Genomic DNA, 27,971 nt, shown 5'->3' with positions numbered 1-27,971 from the left:
AAATGGGCAGAGCCATCAGAGCTTTCATCTCAGTCCCATCAGCAGTTCAGTGCACTCAAATCCAACATTGTTTTCCCCTTAGAACATTTCAGATCTTTGCACGAAAGGGATACACCAGAAGGAGACACACAAACTCCAACATGTTTCAGTGAGTTACAGTTTTATTGTTGACATGGGGAACTTGTGCAGTGCTTCCCAGCAAGCAAGGAATTAGGCTATCTGAAAAACAAGCCAATAGCTCCAGCTGCTGTCCCGTTTGAGGTCTCCTGGATTTGACCGACTCAGACTGATGATTTACACAACTAAACGAGAGATGACAAATGCAGGTACAATGATTATCATTACACAGTATATGCATATTGTTCTGGTATGACCCCCCCCCCGTGTGAGCAGTACAGGAAAACAGTTGCATCAGCAGCTCATAGAACTGAAATACAAATCTTGCTGTAAAGCATACCTTGAGAAGGACAGAGCCAAAGCTCCTGCGCTAGACAACGCACGTCACGTGGCAGCCATCCGTTTCATCCAGAAACAGGGTGCTGAAGACATCATTGAAAAAGCTGGGGTGGTATTTGCAGGCTCTGTCACAGTCAGGGTTAAAGTTCACCTCCAGGATCTGAGGCTGCATAGTTCTTTTTCCTGTAAAAGGTAACAACATAATACAAGCTCTGTAAAGATCCCAAATCACTACCTGTCTTTAAGCCCTTTCACACCAGCTCTATGAAGATCCCGAATCACTACCTGTCTTTAAGCCCCTTCACACCAGCTCTATGAAGATCCCAAATCACTACCTGTCTTTAAGCCCCTTCACACCAGCTCTATGAGGATCCTGAATCACTACCTGTCTTTAAGCCCCTTCACACCAGCTCTATGAAGATCCCAAATCACTACCTGTCTTTAAGCCCCTTCACACCAGCTCTATGAAGATCCCAAATCACTACCTGTCTTTAAGCCCTTCACACCAGCTCTATGAAGATCCCAAATCACTACCTGTCTTTAAGCCCCTTCACACCAGCTCTATGAAGATCCTGAATCACTACCTGTCTTTAAGCCCTTTCACACCAGCTCTATGAAGATCCTGAATCACTACCTGTCTTTAAGCCCCTTCACACCAGCTCTATGAGGATCCTGAATCACTACCTGTCTTTAAGGCACAGATTACAGAAATCCACTGGAAAAGGACATTTTTCAGGACTCATGCTGGCAAGTCAGGCATGTGGCTTTACTGCAGTGACTTTGGGGGGTTTTCTTTTCTTTCTTTTTTAACCCCCCCCCCTTCTTCAGAGGGACGGAGTATGTTCTACCATCAGCATCCAGAGGACAGTTCTCCAACAGATTCTACAATCCCTATGCTAATCTAAGGCCTCATTTAGAATGAGAATTTGCAACTAATTAATAGGACCTCCCTGATACAGCTGTCTGGCTTGACAGTGTGAAACATCTTCCAGAAAACTCTTTCTCCTTCCATGTTTCAGTACAAAGCTGCCTTTACTAAAGCTTTTAGATGGCTACCTTCCCACTTCTAGCAGTTCTGCTCCTTCACACTCCAGCCACTTCCACCTGCCACTTCATCTCACTCCGAGAAGGAAGTCAGGAAGTTTAATTTCCTCTTAAAACTTGAGTACATTTCAGAATCAAACACATTCTGTGCCAAGAGAAACAAAGGATTTTATTTCCTGTCTGGTGTTGAAATTGTAAGCAAAGGCACAAGTTTCGGATGCTCTGCACAGGAGCAGCTAACCTATTTGTCTATCAGCTGCTGACCCACCCATGTCCCCACCTTCAGAAGGTTAGGGATCTATGCAGCTCATGTTGAGCCAGGGCTGCAGTGTGAGGTTGGTACTTCTAGAAAAGCTTTCCTCAAGCTAGTAATACTAGGGAGGTGCTTTGCCTCTCCCACCTGAGACAGCGCTGGGGCAGGTGAAACAACATGCGATGGGGATGTAGCAGACCCACATTCAAACCCTTGCTCCATCTGATCTGAACAGTAAAGGCTCAATTCTACACCTCCTGCTTCTCTATCATTTCCCTTGGAGAAAGTGATTTAACATTTACAGAAGCAACTGCTGCAGCAGCATGCTAGGGGCACCCACCCAAAAGAAAACTTCTAATCACTTCTTCAGCAAACCTGGGTGCAAAGCAATTAGTTTCTCCTGTCTCAGGAATCACAATGTCACAAGAAAAGAGTACAAGGAGTTACTTTTAATATTGCCCTGGCAGTCCTGTTTGTGTTGGTGCCTCTGCTGCTTTTCTACCTACATGACACACCTGTCTGGTGTTTTAACACAGCAAGTGATCTTAGAATACAACAGAACAGAATTAACCAGGTTGGAAAAGACCTTTGAGATCATCCAGTCCAACCTATCACCCAACACCATCTGATCAACTAAACCATGGCACCAAGTGCCTCAGCCAATCGCCTCTTAAACACCTCCAGGGATGGTGACTCCACCACCTCCCTGGGCAGCACATTCCAATGTCCAATCTCTCTTTTTGTGAAGGACTTCTTCCTAACATTCAGCCTTAACCTCCCCTGGCACAGTATGAGACTGTGTCCTCTTGTTCTGGTGCTGATTGCCTGGGAGAAGAGACCAGCCCCCACCTGGCTACAACCTCCCTTCAGGTAGCTGTAGACAGCAAGAAGGTCTCCCCTGAGCCTCCTCTTCTCCAGGCTAAACAACCCCAGCTCCCTCAGCCTCTCCAGAACCCCTCCCCAGCTTTGTTGCCCTTCCCTGGACACATTCCAGCAACTCAACATCTTTCCTAAACTGAGGGGCCCAGAACTGGACATAGTAGACATTGAGTGCACCCTCAGCAAGTTTGCTGATGACACCAAGCTGTGTGGTGCAGCAGACAGCTGGAGGGAAGGGAGGCCATCCAGAGGGACCTTGACAGGCTGGAGAGGTGGGCACAGGCCAACCTCATGAAGTTCAATAAGAGCAAGTGCAGGGTCCTGCATCTGGGTCGAGGCAATCCCAGGCACAAATCCAGGCTGGGCAGGGACTGGCTGGAAAGTAGCCCTGAGGAGAGAGACTTGGGGGTGCTGGTGGACAAAAAGCTCAACATGAGCTCTCAATGTGCACTTGCAGCCCGCAAAGCCAATCAGATCCTGGGCTGCATCAGGAGAAGTGTGGCCAGCAGGTCGAGGGAGGTGATCCTCCCCCTCTACTCAGCCCTGGTGAGACCCCACCTGGAGTACTGCCTCCAGTTCTGGAGCCCCTATTACAAGAGGGATGTGGAGGTGCTGGAAGGTGTCCAGAGAAGGGCCAGGAGGATGAGCAGAGGGCTGGAGCACCTCTCCTGTGAGGACAGACTGAAGGAGTTGGGGCTGTTCAGTCTGCAGAAGAGAAGGCTCCCAGGTGACCTCATTGTGGCCTTCCAGTATCTGAAGGGGGCTACAGGAAGGCTGGGGAGGGACTGCTCAGGATCTCAGGTAGTGACAGGACTAGGGGGAATGGAATGAAGCTGGAGGTGGGGAGATTCAGGCTGGAGGTGAGGAGGAGGTTCTTCACCATGAGAGTGGTGAGACCCTGGAATGGGTTGTCCAGGGAGGTGGTTGGGGCCCTGTCCCTGGAGGTGTTTAAGCCCAGGCTGGATGAGGCTCTGGCCAGGCTGATCTAGTGTGGGGTGTCCCTGCCCATGGCAGGGGGGTTGGAACTAGATGATCCTTGTGGTCCCTTCCAACCCTGAATGAAACTATGAAACTATGAAACTATAAGTACTCAAGGTGTGGCCTAACCAGTGCTGAGTACAGGGGCTTGCAGAGACTTGGCAACAACTAATGGTCCTGAGAACAGCAGCACTGAAAAGCATTAAAGACTCTGTTCCAGGATTGGAAGCCACAGCAGGTAGGATGCCTTTTTCAGGTGTTAATAGAGACACAGGTATTTCAGACATGCTCTCACCATAAATGGGATAGAAAACTTGCTGCTGGTAGAGTGAGTTTGTGTGTGTGGTTTGTTGGGTTTGGTTGGTTGTTTTGTTTGTTGTAGTTGCTTTCTTCTTCTTTGTGGCTATTTTGTTTGTTTGTGTGTTGTTTATTTTTTTAAACAGAGAATGACAGTAAGCAGGGTCCCAAGGGAAGCAGAGACTCAGCCAAGCACAGTTAACAGCTCCCCCATCATTGCTGTTAACCCCAAAGACCTGCAGCTCCAGACACGTTCTGGTATCAGTGGAAGGCACAGAACACACAGCTCCTGCTGCTTGCAAAACAGTAAAACTTCAGACAGAAGAAACACATTTTTGTAAAGGTCCACAAATATAAAGAATTCAACATCCAAAGAAATGAGCTTCTTACCATCCCTGCTGGTGTCCCATTTAAGCATCAGGTCAATGGCATACACAGCTCTTGAGGATGGATAATCGCAGATGCCAAGAGGCGCAGCTTTAGCTGAAGCAGCTTGAAACAATTCAGCAAATGTCTTAAAGATATTTGCCTAGTAAAAGAAAAAAGGTCTCTGAATGAGACAGGAGGTTCCACCAAAGCAAAGAACAAACAGGCTTTTAGTAATTCAGAGAGATTTTGAGAGAGCTTGTACATTCCACCGGATGAGAACTGGCACCTCGATCGCTTCCAAACGTGCATTCAGCTATAGAGAACATGAAGGCAAGCACACAGCAGTATCAGGGACCTTTCTGGGGAGCAAACCAGCACTCTGAAAATCCTGAAAACAGGGCATTTAATATTAGAATGAACCCCATTCTCAGGCACTACACACAGTACTGCACATGTAGAGGCAAAAAACCCCACAACTTCTGTGAACACCAGCAGCACAACTGAAGTTCTGACTTCTTCCTGCCTATTAAGTCATTGTCTAGCTTCATTCTGTTTTGTTCTGCAGTGACAAAAATGTTCTCCCCACTTACACTCCTCCAAAAAGGGTGGTGGAGCCATGGTGATTTTAAGAACATGCTATACTGCCATGTTGAGAAACAATCAGTCAGATATCCCCTGTGAAAGTTAAACGCAAACCCCATGCAGGTGTGAAGTTTAGCATTGAGTTTATCCTGCAGTACTGCACATGAAAGGTGGCATAACACGTCCTACTCTGCACACAGTACTACGCTGGGTAACCTGCATCTCTCTCTTCACCCTGTGTAGCTGCTTCCAGGCTCTTTTAAGCCTAGTGCTGCCAAATCTGTTGTACTTTGAGTATCATTGATTGGTTACGAGCTTCTACCTCAAATCTGAGTAAAGTAATTCATGGAAATCAACCCACACTGGGCAATGTATTCACTTCTGAAAGCACACCCCCCCCAATGCTCAGCTACCATTCTCTGACTATCTTCTAGCTCCTGATAAATATGGAAGAATGCAACAATTCAGTTTTGCAGGTGTCTGAACCATTTCTTCACAATCCTCTTTTTCTTTCAAGCATGAATTATGGGGGAAACCCCCCCCACCCCCCCCCAACCAACCAACAAGAAGGCCCTCATCCACCTTCCTGTGTGTTTTATGGAACTGTAAGACTTGGGACTTCCTCTTTCTGCCAGCCCCTTGGGCACATCCTTGTCTTGTGAGGGAGCTCTGCTGCACTGCACAGCAAGCTAACCAACAGCTCTTAAATCAAAGCTTGTGATGCCATCCCACTGAGATGACTACATACTTCAACCTCCTCTTCATTTTCCTATTTGTTGACACCTCCCCAACTTGTAAAGACATTTGGTAATGACTTTACAAAGGAAGCAGGAGTTTCAGTACCTCAGTAGTTCAGCTCTTCAGAACCAGAGTTAGTATTCTGCTGAAGAGTTTTGAGCTGTTTTGAAAACAATTTTTCCACAGACATGTGAGCAACATCTGCAGTGCTTAGCACACTCAATATTCTGAACCTCCCTGCCTTTTTGCATGCAATCTACACAATGCAATGCTACAGCCAAAAGTGTTTTAGGAGGAATTACACTAAGTCAAGAAATGTTTCTGAAGTAGAAGTTAACAACTGATGTCCTTTGTGGTACTGACACATGAGAAGTATGTCTTCTGTGTCAAAAAAAACCAACCCACCCAAACAACCACCAACCCAACACTTCTGGACAGAGACCCATGAATAGTTACAGCAGGAAGAAGAATTGTTGACTTACTTGTACTGTTACCCAAGGATATTCTGGATACTGTTTTTCAAACAGAGGAATAAATTCTTCACAGTGTACCTAAAACATTTCAGAAACAAAGACTTTCTTGGCTGGCAATGACTAAGCAATCGACTGGCAAGTGAATGGAACATCAAATTTCTTCCTGCCATTCACACAAACCCAGGTAGGGAATCAGACACTCCCTGAACACCATTCTTCTTATAGCACTTCTTGTTAGCAAAAAACCCCATGCTGCTCTTTGATGGTGATTAGATGTCATTCCACTAATTCTTCTCAGTTCTCTATCAATGTATAGAGTTCAGCTTCGGGGCCCTCTAACAAACAAGACACTTTGGTGCTGGAGCAGGTGCAAAGAAGGGCAACAAAGCTGGTGAAGGGTCTAGGGAAGAGTTCCACCGAGGGGCGGCTGACAGAATTGAGGTTGTTTAGTCTTATAGAAGAGAAGGCTGAGGGAAGACCTTCTCATGGTATACAACTACCAGAGAAGAGATTGTAGAGATGGGTGTGCATCAGGGGAGGTTTAGGTTAGATGCTAGAAGAAATATTTTCACTGAATAGGCTCTCAAACACTGGAACAGGCTCCCCAGGAAGGCTGCTGACTCTCCATTCCTGGAGGTGTTGAAAAGAGGCAGAGATACGGGGCTGAAGCACGTGGTTTAGCACCAGACTTGGTAGTTAGAGAACGCTTGGACTCGATAACCTGAACGGTCTTTTCCAACTGAAAGGATTCTATGTGGGTTATATTGAGGATATAGCTTTGGGTTACCCTATATAGAACAGAATAGAATAGACCAGGTTGGAAGAGACCTTCAAGATCATCGCCTCCAACCCATCAACCAATCCAACACCACCTAAACAACTAACCCATGGCACCAAGCACCCCATCAAGTCTCCTCCTGAACACCTCCAGTGATGGGGACTCCACCACCTCCCCAGGCAGCCCATTCCAATGGGCAATCACTCTCTCTGTGTAGAGCTACTTCCTAACCTCCAGCCTAAACCTCCCTTGGCACAGCCTGAGACTGTGTCCTCTTGTTCTGGTGCTGGTTGCCTGGGAGAAGAGACTAACCTCTGCCTGTCTGCAACCTCCCTTCAGGGAGTTGTAGAGAACAATAAGGCCACCCCTGAGCCTCCTCTTCTCCAGGCTAAGCAACCCCAGCTCTCTCAGCCTCTCCTCACAGGGCTGTGTTCCAAACCCCTCACCAACTTTGTTGCCCTTCTCTGGACTCGTTCCAGCAAGTCAACCTCCTCCCTAACCTGAGGGGCCCAGAAATAAGCACCTACGATTAGAAGGACAGAAGGGGAGAAGACTAGGAAAATCTCTGCTTAGGAGTTAGGATACTTTCAAGTGGATGTGAAATAGCTAATTTGGCACTGAAAAATTTTCTAAGGGAAAGGTGAGGGAGGATTTTGCAGGGTTTGCCTACCTGCTTTAGTGTTACACCGCGAGCGTAATTCATGACTGTGAAATGCTTCTCGTAGTCATCCAAGTCATCAAGTGAAAACGCCCTAAGGAATAAACAATTCCTTAGCTTCCAAGGTACCAGATGCAATTCTAAGCTGCTCCACGCTGAGGAGAAGACAATTACCGATTGGAAAAGCGCAGCCAGAACACATCGTACGCGTAGAGCCTGAGCGGTGCCACGGAGCGCAGCAACACGACGTAGCGGATGTCGAATTTAACCAGCCCCACATCCTCCCGCTGGAACAGCACGGGATCCTCAATGTATTTGCACACCACCTGCAGCAAAGTGAAACCACCCACAGCAAATACAATTTAGAATAGAATAGAATAGAATAGACCAGACCAGACCAGGTTGGAAGAGACCTTCAAGATCATTGTGTCCAACCTATCATCCAACACCACCTAATCAACTAACCCATGGCACCAAGCACCCTATCAAGTCTCCTCCTGAACACCTCCAGGGATGGCGACTCCACCACCTCCCCAGGCAGCCCATCCCAATGGGCAATCACTCTCTCTGTATAGAACTTCCTCTTAACCTCCAGCCTAAACCTCCCCTGGCACAGCCTGAGACTGTGTCCTCTTGTTCTGGTGCTGATTGCCTGGGAGACCAACCTCTGCCTGTCTACAACCTCCCTTCAGGGAGTTGTAGAGAGCAATAAGGTCTCCCCTGAGCCTCCTCTTCTCCAGGCTAAGCAATCCCAGCTCCCTCAGCCTCTCCTCACAGGGCTGTGTTCCAAACCCCTCCCCAGCTTCGTTGCCCTTCTCTGGACTCGTTCCAGCAAGTCAACCTCCTTCCTAAACTGAGGGGCCCAGAACTGGACACAGGACTCAAGGTGTGGCCTAACCAGTGCAGTGTACAGGGGCAGAATGACCTCCCTGCTCCTGCTGGCCACACTGTTCCTGATGCAGCCCAGGATGCCATTGGCCCTCTTGGCTGCCTGGGCACACTGCTGGCTCGTGTTCAGCCTACCATCAACCAGCACCCCCAGGTCCCTCTCTGCCTGGCTGCTCTCAGCCACTCTGACCCCAGCCTGTAGCACTGCATGGGGTTGCTGTGGCTGATGTGCAGAACCTGGCACTTGGATGTGTTCAGTCTCCTGCCCTTGGCCTCTGCCCATCTGTCCAGCCTGTTGAGGTCCCTCTGCAGAGCCTCTCTACCCTCCAGCAGATCAACAACAACAGATCCCAACAGATCTACCCTCCAACAGATCAACATTTAGCTGAAGTGGAAGCAAAGCATCACTGGGTCTTAACAATTTAAGGATGTCCTCTCTCTGCATTTCAGCTTCTCTTTAGCTATGTGCATGAACACAGGATGGTGTTGTGCAAATCACAGAATGGTCTGGGCAGAAGGCACCTCCAAAGGTCATCCAGTCTGACCTCCCTGCAGTCAGCAGGGACACCCCCAATGAGATCGGATTGTCCAGTGCCTCGTCGAGCCTTACCTTGAATATCTCCAGGGATGGGGCCTCCACCACCTCCCTGCACAACCTGTTCCAGTGTTCTTCCACCCTCATAGTGAAGAACTTCTTCCTGATACCCAATGTAAATCTGCCCTTCTCTAGTTTGAAGCCATTATGCCTTGTCCTGGCACTGTGATTCTACAACTCACTACTATCCAGACGAGTTCTATTTCACAGATTCATAGAATAGTTTAAGTTGAAAGGGACCTTGAAGATCATCTTGTTCCAATGTCCCTGCATGGACAGGAACACCTTCCACTACACCAGGTTGCTCAAGGCCTCATCCAACTTGGCCTTGAACACATCCACAGAGGGGGCATCCATGTCCTCCCTGGGCAACCTGTTCAAGTGTCTCACCACCCTCACTGTAAAGAATTTTTTCCTAATCTCCAGTCTAAATCTGCCCTCCTCAAGCTTCAATTCATTCACTCTCATCCTATCTCTACAAGTCCTTGCAAAAAGTTCCTTCCCAGCTTTCTTGTAGGCCCCCCTCAGGTACTGGAAAGCTGCTTTAAGGTTTCCCTGGAGCCTTCTTCTCTCCAGGCTGAACAATCCCAGCTTTCCCTCTGATCGTCTTTGTGGCCCTCCTCCAGACCCACTCCAGCAGCTCCATGTCCCTCATCTGCTGGGGGCACCAGGACTGGATGCAGTACTCTGGGTGGAGTCTCATGAGACCTCACCAGTCCTTCGTTTGGTGCAGCCCAGGACACTGCTGCCCTCTGCACTGCAAGTGCACACTGCTGACTCAGGTTGAGTTCTTCTCCAACCAACACCCCAAGCCCTTCTCCTCGAGACTGCTCTCAAGCCATTCCTCACCCAGCCTACATGTGTGCTCATGATTGCCCTGAACCAGGAGTAGGACCTTCTATGAGGCCTTAAGTTTCTCAACCAAGACACCCCCAGGCTAATTGAGCTCATCACTGCCACAAATGGAGCTGACCTCTTTGAATGTGAATCAGTTATGAATTGATTGGAACTGGATGCTTATGGCCAGTCTAGGAATTCCACAGAAAATACACCTCCTTCTGTGCATTTTTAGACCACCTTCTATGAGGCAGTTTTTCCATCTCTCCTCTTTAAACCCTGTTGAAATCCACAATCTCTAACCTTTGGGCTGCTTTCCCTGTGCCTGATGATGTTCTTAAGGTTGTTGGTGATGTGAGTATCCAGGCTTCGGGCCAAGTTCCATGGTTTGCATATCCAGTGATTGTCTTCTCCTCTGAGAGAGAGAAAGAGAAAGGGAGAGAAGCCAACACTTGTACTCCACCTCATTTATCTACCTGAACATCCACTGGAACTGATCTAGGTACTTGCCTGAAGACTTTATAAAGCTGTGGATGACAGTGCAAGAACTAAGGAGTTTTGAGTGACAGCTGTGAGTGCTAGGTTTTAGGTGTAAAAGGGGAAAAAATGCAGCCATAGCATTTATTGATCTTGTCAGTTAGGGCCCATGCATGCTCTCATGGTTTATTGCCTTCTTCTGCATCTGACTCCTTCCAAAGAGGACAATGACCCACCGACAGGACAGCAGCATCACAAACACACACAAGTTGTGGTGTGGAAGCCACTCTGCAGGGAGTCAGAGAACGTTTTGGCAGAGTGCTGGGCAATTTTCCAAGCTGATTACCTCAGAACACCTCCAGAGCATTCACATGAACTGACATCACAAGTCATCTCTTTTAGAAGAAATCACACAATATCTCAACAGCTCCTATTGCAAGAAAATGAAAGCACATCATCTTCTCTCTTTCCAGCACCTAGTCACCTTGAGAGGCAACATGCTGATCTTTTAATGTCTGCTTCCAAATAAGGCTAACACCCCAGGTCTTCCTTTCTTCACTGTGTTAAAACATCCTGAGAAAATTCTTGAGCTTGGTGCTAAACAGTATGAACCTAGCTGCAGCTAAGAGAACTCGGTTTGGGTGGTTGGGGTTTTTTTTAGATTTGAAAATTCCTACCCCCTCCTTCACATTCCCTACTTCCATATTGCAGTCACAGTCAATCCTGGATTTTAAAAGACAATTCAAACACCACACACTAGGGATACATGGAAGGGGTGCTCTCTCCTGGCTAATCCAGTCAATAACAGACTGCACAGAGCAAACAATGGCCAAATGAAATGCTTGGCATGTGGGAAAGCCTCACCAAAGAAGCAACATTTCAAGCAGAGTACTACACACCAGGCCCAAGAGGTTATTCTGTCAGCAGTACCTAATGCTCTCTCACCAAAGAAAATCATAGTTCCCAGCTGCTCTAAGACAGCTGCATCAGCAGAGAGTGTGGATTTAGAACCTTAAAGCTCCACAACTGCTTTAGCCTAACACTAAAACTCAGTTTTACTTTCCCATCCCTATAGAACCCAAGTATTCAAAAACCATTTTGCACTCTGGCTTAAAGGCAAGAACAACTGCTACCAGTCCCCTGGACAAAAGTAACACTTGTTGCACACACAATTCGATCCTTCGCCTGTCTGTTAAATACACCACCAAGGTCCTGAGGAGGTAAAAACCAACAGCCTTCAAATCTGTAGTGAAATCATGATGAAGTTTCAGTGTTTCAAAATTCTTTCCTGTCAGAGTAATTAACCAATGCAGTAATCAAACAACTAAAAGTGATTAGACAACTAAACAGTTCACACTTTCCAGGCAAAATTCAGGTGAATATTAAGAGAGCAGGAGCAAGCTCATGGCGGTGTCAGAACTGCCGAGCCCCAAGCGAAGGCTTCTAGTTTTTGAGGACAGTGGGATTAAGAAAGCACAAAAGGAAAGAAGTGGAAACATGACCTACCTTCTGTCACGCTGCTGGAAGTAGCTGATGAACTGAGGCAATTCTGTCTGGAGGTTAAAGGTACGAGGCAACCATCTCGGCCCATCTGGTCCTCCGGCTCGTCGAGATACGGATGCCAGGCAATCTTTGACGGTTACGAGGTTCTCACACGGGAACTGATTCAGCATTACCTCAGGCCTTTCTTCACTTAGCTTCCTACAAAACAGAGTATTTGTTGGGTGAAGGAAGAAGGGTGGGGCATGCCTTTGGGAACAATTTTTATAGCAGCAAGAGAATTTATATTATCAGGGGAACAATTGCAACCTATAATCTTTGAAGTGTGAGAAGTTGTAGAGGATGTCTGCTTCTCCCTCCTTGTCTGTGAACACGAATCGGGGGTGTGTCAGGCTGTGGAGGACTTGCTGAATGTCTGTGAAAACCCTAGAAAAAGGCACATGAAAACAACTGTCAATTTGGTTTCTGAAACTGATCAACTTGTGCTTGAACAGGAAGTACTAAGTTAGGCTTTCTACAAGAATTATGCTTTACCAGTACCCATTGTGACAATCTCTCCTTGATCACAAAGGCCTTTTAAACTGAAGTGAGACAGACCAATTCTATTTTGAGACAGAAATCTCAAATGGTGTAGTTTCTACACCTTTCACAAAAATAGCAATTCAGAAAACAGTGACCAAGTCCCCCACAGAGAAGTAATAAAATGAGGGAGACCTTGTAAATGCCTTTGTGGCTGGAAGGACCCTAACAATCAACCTGCTGCCATCCACGAGAAAGAAACGAACACAAAATCCTGCCAGTTCAAATCCACTCCCTTCAGAAGACTGTCTTCATTTGTCCAGAACTTCACACACAAAGAAACATTTCCAAACACTCAAAACTTTCATACAAAGTCTGTACATTACCTATGTGCAGGAAGTACACACAGCTTTGAGGTTTAATACACACTTTCTCCCAGTCCCATTACAAGAAGATATCCCAAAAGAACACTCTAAAACCCAGCTCAAACCTGAGACATACTACAGGACATAACCAGGACTACAGCAAGATACCTGCATATGTTAGAAGCATCTCTCAAGCAAGGCCAGTGACCTGGCTATCTGTTGGCAGATAGCAATAGAGGTGATGCTGACGATTTTACAGCTTGGCGTGATTAATTCAGCATTCAGAACAATGACTCAGAAAGCAAGACACAGAAACCAGATCTCATGGTAATGGGGATGTCTAAAGAGACTAAGCAACAGCTATTTTTTCCTATGAGAAATCACTATATTCTTCCTCCTCTCCAGACCTATTCTCCTATTCTTTTCAGTTGTATGAGTTTCCTTTCCTCCTCTGCTACTAAGCAGTTGGAAGAGGCACTCCACTGAGAGATACTTTGCTGAAACGATGAACTCTAAAAACAGCCCTGTCAGAGGGAAAGGTGGTCTTTAAAAAGTATGTAAGATGTTTTGCATAGTTCCATGTGTGACACACTACAATGGTTATACTATTTATGCTGGAGGCCAAGATGAAGAGAGATGATTTCACTGTGTGCCCAGACCGTTAGCCTGGCACCTTTGTGTACAGAAATCACCAGTCTCTCCCCATTTCTGCAAGACAGCAAAGTTAGTGTCCTCACCCAATTCCACTAGCATTTCTTTCTGCAATATGTGACTTTGTGGCTTCTCCTTCTAAGTTTGGACACTAGGGGAAAGTTCAACACTTGATGTACCGGATCCAGTTTTAGTCCTCTCACACCTATTTCCTACACAAGCTATCGAAATATCCACTAGTCTGAAGTGAATTTTTGTCCTTGCTGAAGCAAAGGGGAATCAAAATGGTGACCTGAAAATAAATGCTGTAATAAAGTCCTGAAGCATCCAACAGCTCCATAGCAGTACAAGAACACATGCAACACAAGAAATACCAAAGTTTGAGTTGCTCATACAGTCCCAGATCAGTATGTGTAAGGTATCACCCACAAAGACACTAGTCCTATGTAGCTGGATCCAAACCCAGCTAATAAATCTTAGTGTCTTCATGGAAACACTGTTTAAAATTAGAGTATTTCACTGCTAACACCACCTATCACTGAGTTTAGTGGTCAGATTCTCTTAGGTGGTTTAGTATATCCAGTATTATTCCTATTTGGCCATCTCATCCTAGGAAGATGAATCTGACATAGTCACAGAGAACCACGTGTACACCAATGGATGCACAGGCTATGATACAGAAGTCTTTACTCTTTCTCACACACTTCAGTTATACTTGTTCAGAACAGTGTTACAACATGAGGCAACTTTTCTTTCACCCAGAAGGCAGCACTTACTAAAAATACTAAAAAAAACCCCAAACCAAACCAACAACTAAATTTAATTGCAGCAATTCTGTAAGCAGCAATCCATGTACTCTGCAGAAGCCAAGAAGAATAACCAGTAAGTCAGAATGGGAAGCAAGCAGCTACATAAGAAACACATCTTCAGCTTGCCCCTTGCTCAAAGCTGGAAAAGGCTGCTCAGCCTCAGCACACTGCAATTATTACACTTCATCTTGGTAAGGAAGCAGTTTGTTTGCAGATACATACTTGAAAACTTTGTCTTTGTCATAAACTGGTGGGCTTATCGTCACAGGCAGTTTCTCCTTGTTTTCTGCTAAAATAGCCTAAAATGCAACAACACAGTTGTTAGTACCAGGCAGAGTAACTGAGCAGCCTTAGGTCAACATCCACAGTATTCAGTGGGTATGAACAGCAGCTTAGTCCAAACTGAATTTAAAGTGTGCACAATCAGTTTCATAGCAGTGACTGAAACCCAACACAGTGTTTAAGGCGATGCTACAGCTCAGTGTTCAGCTAGGGGTTTCATTAGCCTTAGCCTGCTGAAGTTTAGCCTCAAACTGTGAACCTTTACAGATCACTTAGTGCAATTTATCATCTCCATGTAAGTATTTACATACATATATACAGTTGCATACAGTTCATCTGCACATCTCATTGTCCCATCATCTTTGGCACAAGTGGATTCACAGAATTCTCTGGGCTGGAAGGGACACCAAGGATCACCTAGTCCCAACCTCCCTGCCACGGGCAGGGACTCTCCACTAGAGCAGGTTGCCCAGAGCCACATCTGGCCTGGCCTTAAAACCATTCCACCAAAGCTGGATTCTAAGAAGTATATTGTGTTGCATAATATGCTGCTCAGGAAAAGTCCCACCTTGGTACAAGAGCAGAGGCAGAAGGGAATCAGGAAATATGGCTTCGAGACCAGGAATGGTCATTGCCAAAGCACCCTGAGAAATTCCTGACTCTCCTAAACCTTAAACAAAATATCAAATTACAGATTATCATATTAACTGAAAGATAAAGTGACTGTGTTTCTAACACAATGGCTGACTGACCATTTAGTCATGAGGTTTTCTTGCAGATAATTTAAGAAACAAAGTTATAGGGAGTTGAAGCCTAATTCTGCTCCTCTAGAAGCAGATAAAGGCTTTTGGTAGCCTTCAGCAGTAAATGCTTGAACAAAATTATCTCACTCAGATCTTTTTCAAAACCTCTGGCTGATAAAAGGAAACACACCTTTGGATCACTGCAGATACCCTGCCAAAGGCTCACAGAAACTTGGGAGAAGTGCATTGAGAAACCAAAGTAGTTGCTGGTTTGCAACAGCTCCCTGAACTGTAAGTCACAGCTGTGAAATCTCTGCTCAGCTACAGGAATAGCTCTTTATCTTTAAGGCTGTTATAGGGAATAACTAACCAGAAGAGATACAATAAATCCAATTGGTAAGCCTGTTAGACAACACATCAAATATCTAACCAGAAGATGACTACCTCACGTGAAACAAAATCAGAACACTTGCAATGCCCTTTCTTCTTTTTTTCTTTCTTTTCAGACACTGCCTCTTCTTTAAAGAGATAAAATATGGTATTTGTTAAAATTATACCTGGTAATACTCATCAGATGGCTCTGGTGTAAAACAGTTCACATCTAACATGTCAGCAGGCACCCAGGGTAACAAAACACACTTCCTGATCAAGTGATCCGTTTCCCCATAGGCATAATCCCGAGTCACTTCATCTGCAGCAAAACAAGAACAACCTTCTAGGAACTGCCATTTGTTCTTCACCAAAAACAAACAAACAACCAACAACAACAACAATTCTCTTCCCCAAGTCAGCTGAACAGTTAACAACACCACAACTTTTGTTATTTAAATGTAAAATTAGAGATAAAGAACCACATCGGAAAGAGCATTACTGAGGATGCAGAAATTAGTCCAGAATCAGCTGAGCTGGCTCAGTTTAGTCAGACTCTCCTTCATATAATGGGGACCCAAGTGTCCTCAAATGAAGACTACAAGAAAAAATGGTTGGCCTGTAATTTCCTAACCTCCAGTAGTTGACTTTTTGAACCAGACTGAGAATACAGACCTTTAAGGGCTTTTTGTCTTTAAACTTCCTGATGACTGAATCAGGAGTTTCGCTACGACAATGATGCAAGACTTAAGTTCCTTATCAATAAAACCTTAGCAGTGTTATTGACTGCTAAAGGCCTCTATCTTACATAAATTATAGAAATACCTGCAGAGAATGTTTTCATTCTCTAGCATTACAAATGTGCAGTCATTTCGGTCTTGAAATGTTTGTCCTACTGTGTGATGTTCAGTGATTTTTAAGAGTGACACCCCTCCTCTATTGTGGGCATTAAAACCCCCCAAACTCCCACACTTACCCCCAGTTTCAAGGTCTCTCAAAGGCCAGAGAAGAGTGTAAGCAATTTGTTGAGGCATATAAAACAGAGGTGCTGTGGCAAAGCTAGGCTGATCTGAATGCTGAATGCGTGACCCAAATTCATCCATAATGTACCAGACAGGAACCTTCTCCTCTGCAGTCTATGTATGAAGAGAGAGAGAGACCCCACACATCAATTGCTAGAAAAGCAGCCCAGCACCTCCTGCACCATTTCTGTGTCCTGCTCCAGCCAAGACTGTGTGCAGGGGCTGGGTACAGAGTAACACTCTCATCTCTGCAGCTCTGAAGGTAAGCTAGCCTAGCATGCAGCCACTGCTGGGAATGGCCTGCTCTCATCTGAACTGCACAGTCCCATCCTCTCTCTTATGCTACTGCCTATCAGATCCACTTCTCTACTAAACCAACCACTGCAGGGGGCTAGACCAGCAGAAGGCTGTTCAATAGAATTAGTTTTTTGTTCCACTTCCATCGGAATCAGTTTGTTAGAAGTTGAAGTTTACAGATGAAGACTGAAGGACAGCAGAACTGCCTCCTGCAACAACTGCTGGCTGTGTTGAGATGGCATCACCAAAGCACCTCCTGTCATAATGAAACCCTGAATGAATGAATAAGCTTTAAATTGCTTGGTAGTACTCCTGTCGCCTTTTTAGAGAGGCAGAAACAGAAAACAGAGATCAGACTGCAGATTTTCAAGCAGCCAAGGGCCAGAAAGGAGAACAGAAGACAAGTGCAACTACAGGTTGAATTGTCTTCCAGGAAATCACTTTTCAAGAGGTTAAGACAAATAATTCAACCTCACTAGTCATTCATGACAAGATGATGGGAAACAAACACACAGCATAGAAAGAGAAGAGGTACTGTCCAGATCTGCCTTTTACCTGAAGAGGAAGCAGTCACAAAAAAATCCCTTTCTCAGTGATGTTTTCAGGCCTGCTACTACTGTGATCTAAGCTGACACTTCAATGGAAAAGGTTGACCACTGCAGAGAACAACCTCCAGCCTCTGAGATAACAGGTGCAGCCTGCTCATGCTCACGCTGCTTTGGGTTAGCCATGCCTGTTGTGCGTGGGGCTCCATCCAAAGAATTGACCTTTCTCCCCTTCAACCCAAAAGACTCAGAACAGCTGAGTAGCTACATGGCAGGCCCTACAAGAAGGTTTTTAACTGAACCCTGAAGGTTGTATTCCCTCAGCACAGGAAGGCATTTAAAGGCTCGAGATACGCTGGTGGATTGCTGAAGGACATGGGGCCAAGGGACCAAACCTGGTGGGGTTTTATCCACACCACCTAAGAGTAGCAGCCCTTGGAGTAAGCTTTGACCAGAAACAGGCTTCACCTTGAAGCTAGGAGCCTCTCAGGTGAGGGTGAGCCAACATTTACACAGTATCAGTTGCCAAATACAAACTAGGAAATCTTCCCACTGTAGGTGTATTTGTGGTGTGCAAAGCACTCTACACTATACAAGTGAGGAAAATCATGAGCATAGCTGAGAAACACACTTCCAAGTAAAACAGTTGATGCATGAGAAGTTCTGACCTTCACTACAAGAAAGTTTGAGTAGGAAAAAAAAATAAATAAAATGACAGAAAATACAAGCAGCTCTCCCTGTTCTTTTGCAGCACATCCTTCCCCTCTCTGCTAAACCCTGACTTCAAAGTTCTCATCAGAAAGCTGGGAACAAGTCACTGCCTTTCAGCCCTGCATGGCATTTGCTCTCCTTCCATTGACAGTTTATTCTGAAAGGCATGCAAAGGCCCTTTGCTCAGGTGAGAATGTATCTTAGTTGAGATGGCCATCTACTGGAATGTCTTCACTGGGGATTGCTCACAACGTTCCAGCATCCCAAGCAAGCTTTGGAGACTTACCCCTTGAGAAAGCTGATAGGTCTGGTTGTATTTCCACATTTCCTGCAACACTTGCTCAACGCTGCCCTCATCTGGGAGCTCTCCGTGGAAGTCAATTCCCATCAGATTGGCCATCCTGTGCAGCAAGCCGGGGATGTGCAGCAGCTGCTGGCGGGCCTGTTCCACGCGGTATGTCCAGGCATGGTCGATGAGGAAGATGCTGAAAGAGAAGTTCGGTAACACTACAAATTAGATACTTTTTTTGCCCCACTCATGCTTAGCCAAATGACCTGTGAATAACAGCCATGTGTGTCAGAATCACAGAGTTGTCAGGCTTTGAAGGGACCTCCAAGATCAACCAGTTCCAAACCCTCTGCCAGGGGCAGGCACATCTCACACTGTATCAGGTTGCTCAAAGACCCATCCAGCCTGACCTTAAAATCCTCCAGGGATGGAGCTTCTACCACCTCCCTTGGCAACCCGTTCCAGTGTCTCACCACCCTCATGGGGAAGAACTTCTTCCTAACATCCAATCCAACTGTATTTTTGTTCCATTTCCCCCAGTCCTATCCACACCTGACACCCTAAAAAGTTCCTCACCAACTTTTCTGTAGGCCCCTTCAGATACTGGAAGGCCACAGTAAGGTCTTCTCAGAGCCTTCTCTTCTCCATACTGTATAACCCCAACTCTCTCAGTTGTCCTTGTAGATGGTTTGATAACTAGGTCTTCTTTTGCTCACAGTCTCTCCCAGAGTACACATTGTAACATTAGTGGTAAGGAACAACATTGCAGATGAAATTTAGGCTGTTTGTGTTCTACAAGGTTTATTGTGCATATTAGCATTGCCATGAAAAGAGAGGAGCAAACACAAAGGAGTTTTTAAGCCCAGTTCTCTTTAAAGGCAGGGAACACAAGAGTGCTTTTCCTTTTCATCATCATTACCTTCACTGAATCAACCTTGCACTCTCGCCTGAAGAAGGAAAACAATAGGTTGTTCTGCAAAATCATTTGGGGACCTTCTGAGACATGAATGTTTCATGGCTGTTTCACATGAAGCAGCTGCTGGTGGGCATGTTCAACATGGTATATCCAGAAACGGTGAACGGGGAAAATGCCATGAAACAAGAAGAGCCAGGAGACCAAGGTGTGGCTCCAAGCCTGCTATCTCCAACAGGACTCGGGTTCTGGTTTACAGGACACCAGGATTGCTGGTAACACACTGGACACACCTGTCTCAAAGTGGGGGAAGGATCCTAGCCCAGGAACTAGCAGGGCTCATGGAAAGAGTTTTGAAGTAGATTGGAAGGGGGAAGGGCACAAAACCAGGTTTGCTAGGAACAAGCCTGAGGGCAGCACACCAGTATTTGCAGCATGGTGTGCTAGCAAGGTCTGTCAGTCTGCTGTATTGGTGGAGGCAGGGAATGGCAGCAAAGATGCAAGGGTCACTGATGAATTAGCAACCACAGGAGCACCTGAGACCAGCTTGGTAGGAATTGGGACTTCTCTCTTCAAGAAAGTGGCAAGAAATTTACAACCAATCAATGCACACAGCATGGGAAACAAACAAGAGGAACTAGAAGCCATTGTCCACCAGGAAAATCATGATACAGTAACCCTCACATAAATGTGGTGGGATGTCTCACAGGACTGGAGTGCCACAATTGACAGCTACAAACTCTTCAGAGGGAATAGGCAAGGAAGGAGTGGTGGTGGCATGGCCCTGTAGGTCAAGGAGTATTTTGGTTTATTCCTGCAGAAATCATCTCAAGGTTGACTCTTCCCTATTTTCACCCTCAGATTACTCAAACCTGTTTCTAAGCAGCTTCCTGTATGATTTAAAAAGGAAACCATTAAGATACTTGCACTCCCACTACCTGTTGCTAGATATGCCTCATAGCATGCACCTTTCCTCAAACAAGCAGCTACATCTTGTAGCAAGAGGATTTCTGAATAGGATCAAACAAGTTTTAGCACAAAATACATGTATCATTTCAGGGTTTAAGACTACTGAAAGACTGACCACTGGTCGTGAAATCACCGCTCACCTATTGGGATTGGAGGCCTGAAGCCCATTCTCATTCGTTACGATAACTTTGAAACTAGCTTCACTTCCAGGATTTGCTTTCTTTTTTAATTCTTCTTCCATTTCTTCATCCACTTCTTCCTCCTCATCCACCTCTTCTACTTGCATTATCCCAAAGTAGTCACCAGCATCAAATACCTGAGGTGGAAAGTGCACAAAATACCAAGTTGTTGGTTGAGGCAGCACCTGGATATGCACTTGTAGACAGTTTTGGCCTGAAAGCCAGGACAGTAAGAATGCCAATCTTTAACAGACAAATAAACAACAATATCTGTCCTTTCACATTTTCACAGAGCTGTTCTGTTGTCATATAGACCTTGGATTTGTTCATGAAGTTTCTTTAGTTAACACAGGCAGGAAGCTGTATCGTTTTCTTTGGTAACAATAGGTCTGCCACTGCTACTCTCTTAATTTAACTCCCCAAAGAATTTTTGAAGCTGAAAACAGAATATTTTGCTCAACTTTTCTACAATCAACCATTTCACACCTGTAAAACCAGAAGTTACCCAGACTCCACAACTATACTAAATTAAAGTCTCTGAAAAGAAGAGCTTCTACCAACTGAGTTCTGAACCAGTTAAGAAACCTCAGCATGTTTCCCTCTGTTCTTTCCCTCCAAAAGGAACTACCTGTGCTTATTCACTCTGCATGAGTTGGGAGATTCCTTACACTGCTGTAAGTTAAAGTCTGTATTACCTCTACTAATGTTTACACCCCTGCCTGCTCTGGGCGTAAAGCCTTCATTTAGAACCTACATAAATTAAGTAGGTCACTATACAAGTTTCTCTTCCATCCCAAATCCTGCCAAACGGTGAGCTGGCATATCTTTTCCAGAACAGAAACTCTGCTAACAGCTTCAAGGATTTCAATGTGAACACATGCTTGTCAGGAAAACAAAAACAAAACCAACCAACCAAAGCAAAACAAAAAAGCCACCCCCCCAAATAAAACCAAGAATAACAGGGACACAAGAATAACAGGGACACAAGAATAACAGGGACACAAGAATAACAGGGACACAAGAATAACAGGGACACAAGAATAACAGGGACACAAGGAAAAAAGAAAAAAGAGGGAAAAGGGGTGAAAAGAAAAAAAAGAGAAAAAAAGAAAAAAAATAAAGGAAAAAAGAGAAGATGCCAACATGTTGGCTAACTCCATATATACGTTTTTATTAGGGTGAATAAAATTACTTTTCCTAGGTAAAAAAGCCCAAACCCCACAACCTCTCTGGAGATTAAAGTACACCTATTTGTCAAAAAAAAAAAAGATCAGACACTGACTCTCTTGCACTCCAGCAGGCACATCAATAGCTCTCAGTTTTAATTATTTCTAGCTTCCCAGGTTTGCTATAGGATGGTAACATGACTCAGTAGTAAGCAATACCATAACTCCTGCTGTTACAACTGCACCTATCAATGCTCCTCTAAGTCTCTGCTCAGCTGCCTGTAAAATTCCTAGCCGTTCAGGTAACTGCAGACAGTTCTCAACAAAAGGAAGAGTCCTTCCTTGTGCTGCTGTCAGTGGTGCTCAGAGTTAATTTTCATCAGGTTGACTGCCACCGGGATGAACTTCCTGCTCTGTCTCACCACAGAAATGCTAATGCCATCCCACAATAGGCAGCAAAAAAGTGCATTAGGGTGCAAACAGGTTTCATTTGTCCCTGATCAAGCGTTGCCTTCACCCAACTCATTAGCTAGCAGGAAGCACAGCTAAGTGCCTGGCAGTCATTAAAAAGTGAAAACCACCAATGTGATTCACTGAACTCCACTTGACACCCGACACAGTGTGCCATAGGTATGCTTTCTACACCTGATACTCCTCTGCGAGATTTTGGAAGAGGTGAGCCAGTTGCTGACTTGCAGATCAGCCTCCTCCTGCCACAGACTCCACCCATTGAACAAACACTCATGACTAATGCTCCTCTCAAGTCCTTCTACAACTGAGGGAGGCTGATGGCTTTGTATTTTATTAAATATCAACTCAAGACCTAAAAATGAAAGTGCCCCAAATCCTCTAAACCAAAGTTTCTCCCTCCCACAGAGCATCAGTTGCAGGAGATCGTAGCAGTTGCAATTAGCAAACCCACTCCACTTTTAACCCCTTTTCAGCAGAGTTATGCTAAACCCCCCCCATCTCCTTAAGAATTGATAACATTGGGGAAAAAAGGAATTAAGTGCATTACTCATCTGAAACAATTCATACTGCTTGGAGCAGCAGCTCAAACCCACCTTATTCAGCAGCTTTCTGTGAGGTATTTGTGGTATGTTTTTAATTCATGGTTGATAAATGCAAACAGTTCAGCAGTGAACTGACTGCTTTGGCAGTATGGACACACAGCATGCCGAAAGGCTGGATGAGACAGCTGTCCTCCTCTCTTCCACCCCCCCTTCAAGAGGGTCTGTCACACTGTGAACCTGGTTAACACAGCAGCTCCATTAAAGGCATCTTGAGCTACTTGTCCAAAACCCAGATGCATAAGATTACACCACCAGTTTGAAATGTATAATGTCTGGCTTGAAGCAGAACATGTCACCATCCCTGGAGGTGTTCAAAAGAGGATTGGATGTGGCACTTGAAGCCGTGGCTTAGTCAGTCATGAAGTGTTGGGCGGTAGGTTGGACTTGATGATCTCTGAGGTCTTTCCAACCTTATTGATTCTATGACTCTATGACTATGTAGATGTGGTGCTTAGAGACATGGGATAGTGGTAGACTTGGCTCTTTCTGGTTGGACTTGATGATCTTAAACATCTTTTCCAACCTAAACAATTCTATGATTCCAAGCAACCCACCAAAGTAATACTCTCTACAAGAGAGCAAAGGGGTAGCAACACATTTCAGTGGCACAACTACTTGCTCACAAAACATGCTCGGGCAAAATCTCCCCCCCTTCATATTTTGGGAGTTACTTCAACCTCACAAACCCAAGGGACACGAGAGGGTGGTAACAAAGCAGGCACTTGTCATACTTGTCATGACAATTACCACACACAGGCATCTTCAGCCAATCCCTTTTGAGTACACTGCAAATTGCTCTAGAGGCCACAGGTAGCCTTTGAGTAACACCATGCCCTCTCCTGCTCTGGAAAATAAAGTGTAGTGGTATTGATCATGCTGCACACCTTCTAGTAATAAATTATAAGCCTCAATTTCTAAGTGGGATGAAACTCTAAGCAGTCCTTTGCCACTGACATCTCGGGACCACAAAACTCTTGCTGTAGTACACAGAAGCCTGCCACATAACTTACCATATGGCTAGAACAGAAGAAAAAAGTACTGTGAATAAAATGTTATGTAGTTACTCTTTTCCCCTGGCTTGTTACTAGGCCATACTTGGTTTCTCCAATAATGTAAGAAACAACCACTGTATAGGGCTTACAGTAACCTATTACACATGCATCTGGTTTGTTTTTCAGGTTTCTCACAGAAACATAGAAAAGTTTGCCCTCTAAAGGCCATGGAACCCAAAACAAATAAATAAGAGAAGGTTCCTTGATCTAGCAGATATACCATGTTTTGAACAGGCAACCCAGTTTGCTTCCTGGTTACATAATGCTCTTCGAATGAAACACTTCCCAGCAGATTTCAAGGGAAATAATAACAATGTTAAAAAGAACAAAACAAACAAACCCCAAACACAACCACCACCCCACTCCCCCCCAAGCCAGCCTCCACTTTTCTCCCAGGCTCTAAGGCACACACCAGAGCAGCACACCTTCGCTCTGTGTTGAAGCATGCGCGAGTGTTGGAAAGCAGCTGCCTCGAGGCTGGGTTCTAGAGGCACTGAGGTAAGAGAGGTTTTTATCTGTTTAAGCATGCAAATTTTTCAAGTTCTAGGCTAGGTGGTTTTCATCTTTGCAACAGGTTAAGACAAGTGAAAAATAACTCCAACCTTCAGACATGAAACAAGGAAACTCATCCTGTGCCTCATCTTGCACTGAGCACAACCCCCTCCCCTCCCATTATTCCTTGTTTTCTGGACTCCCAAAACATTTTCATCCTTCACCTTTGCTTTCCTTACTACTGCTTCTTCAAACACTCCACACAGGTCTAATTAAAGGTACTGTAGTGCTGTCTCTACCTCTTCAAGAACTCATCCTAGTCAACTGCACTCCTCCATATAATTTTCCAGTCTTTGGCCCTTCTTCTGGATAAACCCCAGAAGCTATAACAGAGACAAGCCCATCAGCAGCCTAATGTATCTTCCTAAGCACGCTGAAAATCTCTCTCTCTCCACACTGTAACACTCGGTACAAAAGAGCATGCTCAGCCACCACTGCAAGCGAAATGAAACAGAAGCAGCTGCCTGTCTCCTTGGGGCATATGCTTTCTTCACCCTGACTTTCACAACCTCTGCAAACCGACCAGGGACATGGTCCTCTGTCTCACTCTAATGTCCCCCATAACATTCAAGGATTTCAGCCACAGGATACAAATCTTTAGCCTATGTTATGTCACAGCACAGTTCCAAGTTTGCCAGCTACACACTACTGGTGTGTTGGCAATGCCACAGCTTACGACTCTCGGGTTCCATACAGGCTTTATGCTGTCCTCTATGTCATCCTCTTCAAGTACATCCCTTCTCCTACCCTCCTCTTTAAGCAGAGCAGTAGGTACTTCCTTGGGTGACAAGTTGGACTTGATGATCTTTGGGGTCTTTTCCAACCTTGTTGAGTCTATGATTCCTGCTGCAAGCTACTCACATGCAGGGCTTGTTGAGAGGTATAACACAAGAGGAAGTTTGTGACTGGGCACATGCTTGAGTTTATCTAGATTTATTTTCTCTGTAATGCATAACTATTCTTGTTATTAGCAGCACCAGACACACCACTGCTAGCACGTGGCAAGAGCATATTTAGGCCCTTCCTCACTGTATCTGCTATAAACTCTCAAGATTATGTAATGACTTGCTATGCTTCCTATCTATCCCAACTCTGCAGCTGAGATGAGGAAAAGGTGCATTCAAGAACTCAGGAATTAGTTTGCTTGTACATGTATGTTAAGGTCCCTTCCCCTTCTCCACAGACTTACACCTCCTGTTTGAACTTCTCATCCCATCTTGCTTATTTCTCGGCTGTTCATCGTGCCCTCCAGCACCCCACCACTGCAGGGCTCCTTATTTCCTTCTCCAGGTACACTCCTCCAGACACCCTCTAACAGTATCAAGTCTTTAGGCAACTAGTTTCAGGTTGTCTCTTTCCTGCTTCAGTTCCTTTCTCCAACAAATCTGAGACAGCTTTCCTCATCACTGAGGCTGGCTGCACACGTGCAAAGTGGAACAAAGTATCTCAAAAAATATCTAAATTCCGCTTGTGTCTTTTCAAATTTTATTTGCAGACAATGCCTGTGCCCCCACCCTCCCTTTTGTTCGGGGATGGGTCCAGACTCCTGGGGTCAGCTTCACTAAGGCATCTCCCGCTCCGGCGTGCTGCCTGGGCAGAGCTACAGGAGGGGAACTCAGAACAGCTCACAAAGGACAACGTCCCCAAATTTCTGGTGCTGCATCTGTGAGTCACAAAGGCTTACAACTGGCCCCAAACTTGGCATGATAAAGTCGCTCAGCACCAGCAGAGATGCTTGCATTATTATTCTAACCGCTGTCAGAACGTTCTTCCCCCACCACTTTTTCTCTGGGAGAGCTGAACAGCTTTCACTCGGATCAGGAATAAAACCAAGAAATGACCAAACCAAGCACAACAAAGAGCAATAAACCTCCTAGCCAAAACCATCCTCAGAAAAGGCCCAGGAGAGAGCCTCTCGTGCCTTTGGTGACTGCCCAGAGAGTGGCTGAGCAGCGGGCACATAAAACTGGGTGCATTCGTGTAGAAGTGAAATGGGGAGGAAAACCAGTATAAAATCAGGGGAAAGCCTCCGCAAAGCCTAACGCACTCATGACAACCTCCTGACTTGAATACTACTGCTGCTGCTGCTGCTCTTCCCCGTCCCTCTTCGGCAAGCACGCGTGAAGGCGTTAGGACACACTCATCAGCCCACCCCAGCGCTGCAGCGCCAGTCACCACGCGCCTGCGAGCCTCATACTGACAGCAACGGGGCGAACCCAGATACACTTCACTTGGGTAACAGCCCCACGCTGCAGCTCTGGTAACACAACCGGCACAAGAGGAGGAGACCTCACAGTCCACCACGGCCCCCTCCCCATGGGAAGCCGCTTCGCAGGACGCGGCCGGAGTCCCGCTCAGCGTTTCCCGCCGAAGGGGCTGCCCGCAGCACCACCTCACCCGCCAATGGCGCGCGGCCACCCACCTCACCACGCAGCTTCCGGCACAGGCTCTCCCAGTAGCATTCCGGCACCCTCGATGAGCGGAGCGCGGCCCCGTGGAGGGCTACGAAAGCCGCCAGATCCTCCTCCGAGTCTGCCGACATAGCTGAACGCCCCCACCAGCCGCTCCCGCCGGACGCCCCGGCGCAGACCGGAACATGCCACCGGGAACAGCCCCTGAGAGGGAGGGGAGAGGCGCGGAGGCGTTGCCAGAGGCGCGGAGGCGTTGCGAGAGGCGCGGAGGCGTTGCCAGAGGCGCGGCCTCGCGGGGCTGAGGCTGTGGCTGAGGCTGGGGCTGCTGGGTGGCGGCTCGCGGCTCGCCTCAAAGGACGGGGGCGGCTCCCGACTACCCCTGAGGGCAGCCTGCGAGGCGGGCTTTGCTCCGCTGATCTGGAGCGGATCGTGCTGCTGCTTTGATCGTCTCCTTCCCTGCAGCTTTCATGTACCACAGTGTTGGTGGCGCGGTGCTGGCCACAAGACAGAATCCTCGCAGAATAGTTCCAGTTGGACAAGACCTTTGAACTGGAATCCAAGCATCATCTAGCTCTGCTAAGTCTGGCGCTACATCACGTCCCTCAGCAGCACGTTTCTGCGTGTTTTGAACTCTTCCAGGGCTGGAGATTCAGCCGTCTCCCTGGGGAGTCTGTTCCCATGCTTGAGAGCCCTCGCAGGGAGGAAGTTTGTTCTAATACTCAATTTAAACCTCTTGGTGCAACTCGAGGCCATTTTCTCTTGTCCTATCACTCGTTATTGGGGAGAAGAAACTGACCCCAATCCCCCCAGCCTCTCCTCAGGGAGCTGGAGAAAGCAAGGTCTCCCCTGAGCCTCTTTTTCTTGGCTTGGCACCAAGCATCACTAGCTCCCTACTAAAATGTTCTGCTGAGGTTCAGTATGGCACAGTGCAAGGTCCTGCCCTAGGGTCAAACCTTGATATCAACTCAGGCTGAGGGATGGCAAAACTGAGAGCAGCCCTGCAGTGAAGGACTTGGAGGCACTGGCAGGTGAGAAGCTGAGTGTGAGGCGACAAAGCAGACTGGCAGCTCAGAGGGCAAACTGCAGCCTGGGCTGCAGCAACAGAGGGAAGCGGAGAGAGGTGATTCTGCTGGTCTGTTCTTCTCTGGTGAGTCTTTACCTGGAGTACTGTGTCCAGCTCTGGGGCCCCCACAGTATCGCCAAGGTTGGAAGAGACCTCAAAGATCATGGAGGCCAAGCTGTCAGCACAGAC

General features: G+C 46.2%; 1 protein-coding gene across 1 annotated transcript; it reads right to left on the bottom strand.

Annotated features, from left to right (window-relative positions):
• Positions 1–143: 143 nt before the first annotated feature.
• Positions 144–26,931, bottom strand: TTLL12 (tubulin tyrosine ligase like 12). Its single transcript, XM_068170803.1, has 15 exons — positions 26,731–26,931; positions 20,427–20,602; positions 18,402–18,600; positions 16,517–16,676; positions 15,729–15,862; positions 14,369–14,445; positions 12,112–12,228; positions 11,809–12,003; positions 10,129–10,240; positions 7,680–7,831; positions 7,518–7,599; positions 6,079–6,147; positions 4,298–4,436; positions 458–639; positions 144–302 (listed from the first exon to the last, which is right to left on the bottom strand). The coding sequence occupies exons 1-14, from the start codon at positions 26,848–26,850 to the stop codon at positions 488–490; spliced, it is 1,884 nt and encodes a 627-aa protein (XP_068026904.1). The 5' UTR covers positions 26,851–26,931; the 3' UTR covers positions 144–302; positions 458–487.
• Positions 26,932–27,971: the final 1,040 nt, after the last annotated feature.

This window comes from Melanerpes formicivorus, unplaced genomic scaffold (genome assembly GCF_026170545.1).
Source record: "Melanerpes formicivorus ecotype bairdi unplaced genomic scaffold, bMelFor1.0.p_v2 SCAF_3, whole genome shotgun sequence".
In the NCBI taxonomy this organism is placed as follows: domain Eukaryota; kingdom Metazoa; phylum Chordata; class Aves; order Piciformes; family Picidae; genus Melanerpes; species Melanerpes formicivorus.
This window is presented reverse-complemented; position numbering and strand designations above follow the sequence as displayed.

Coding starts and splice junctions, on each gene's coding strand:
- TTLL12 (XM_068170803.1), bottom strand. CDS start 26,850: ATGTCGGCAGACTCGGAGGAGGATCTGGCGGCTTTCGTAGCCCTCCAC. Junction 14,446..15,728: donor CATCTGATGAGTATTACCAG/GTATAATTTTAA, acceptor GTTGCATTTTAG/GCTATTTTAGCAGAAAACAA. Junction 10,241..11,808: donor TTCCAGCAGCGTGACAGAAG/GTAGGTCATGTT, acceptor TCTCTCTCTCAG/AGGAGAAGACAATCACTGGA.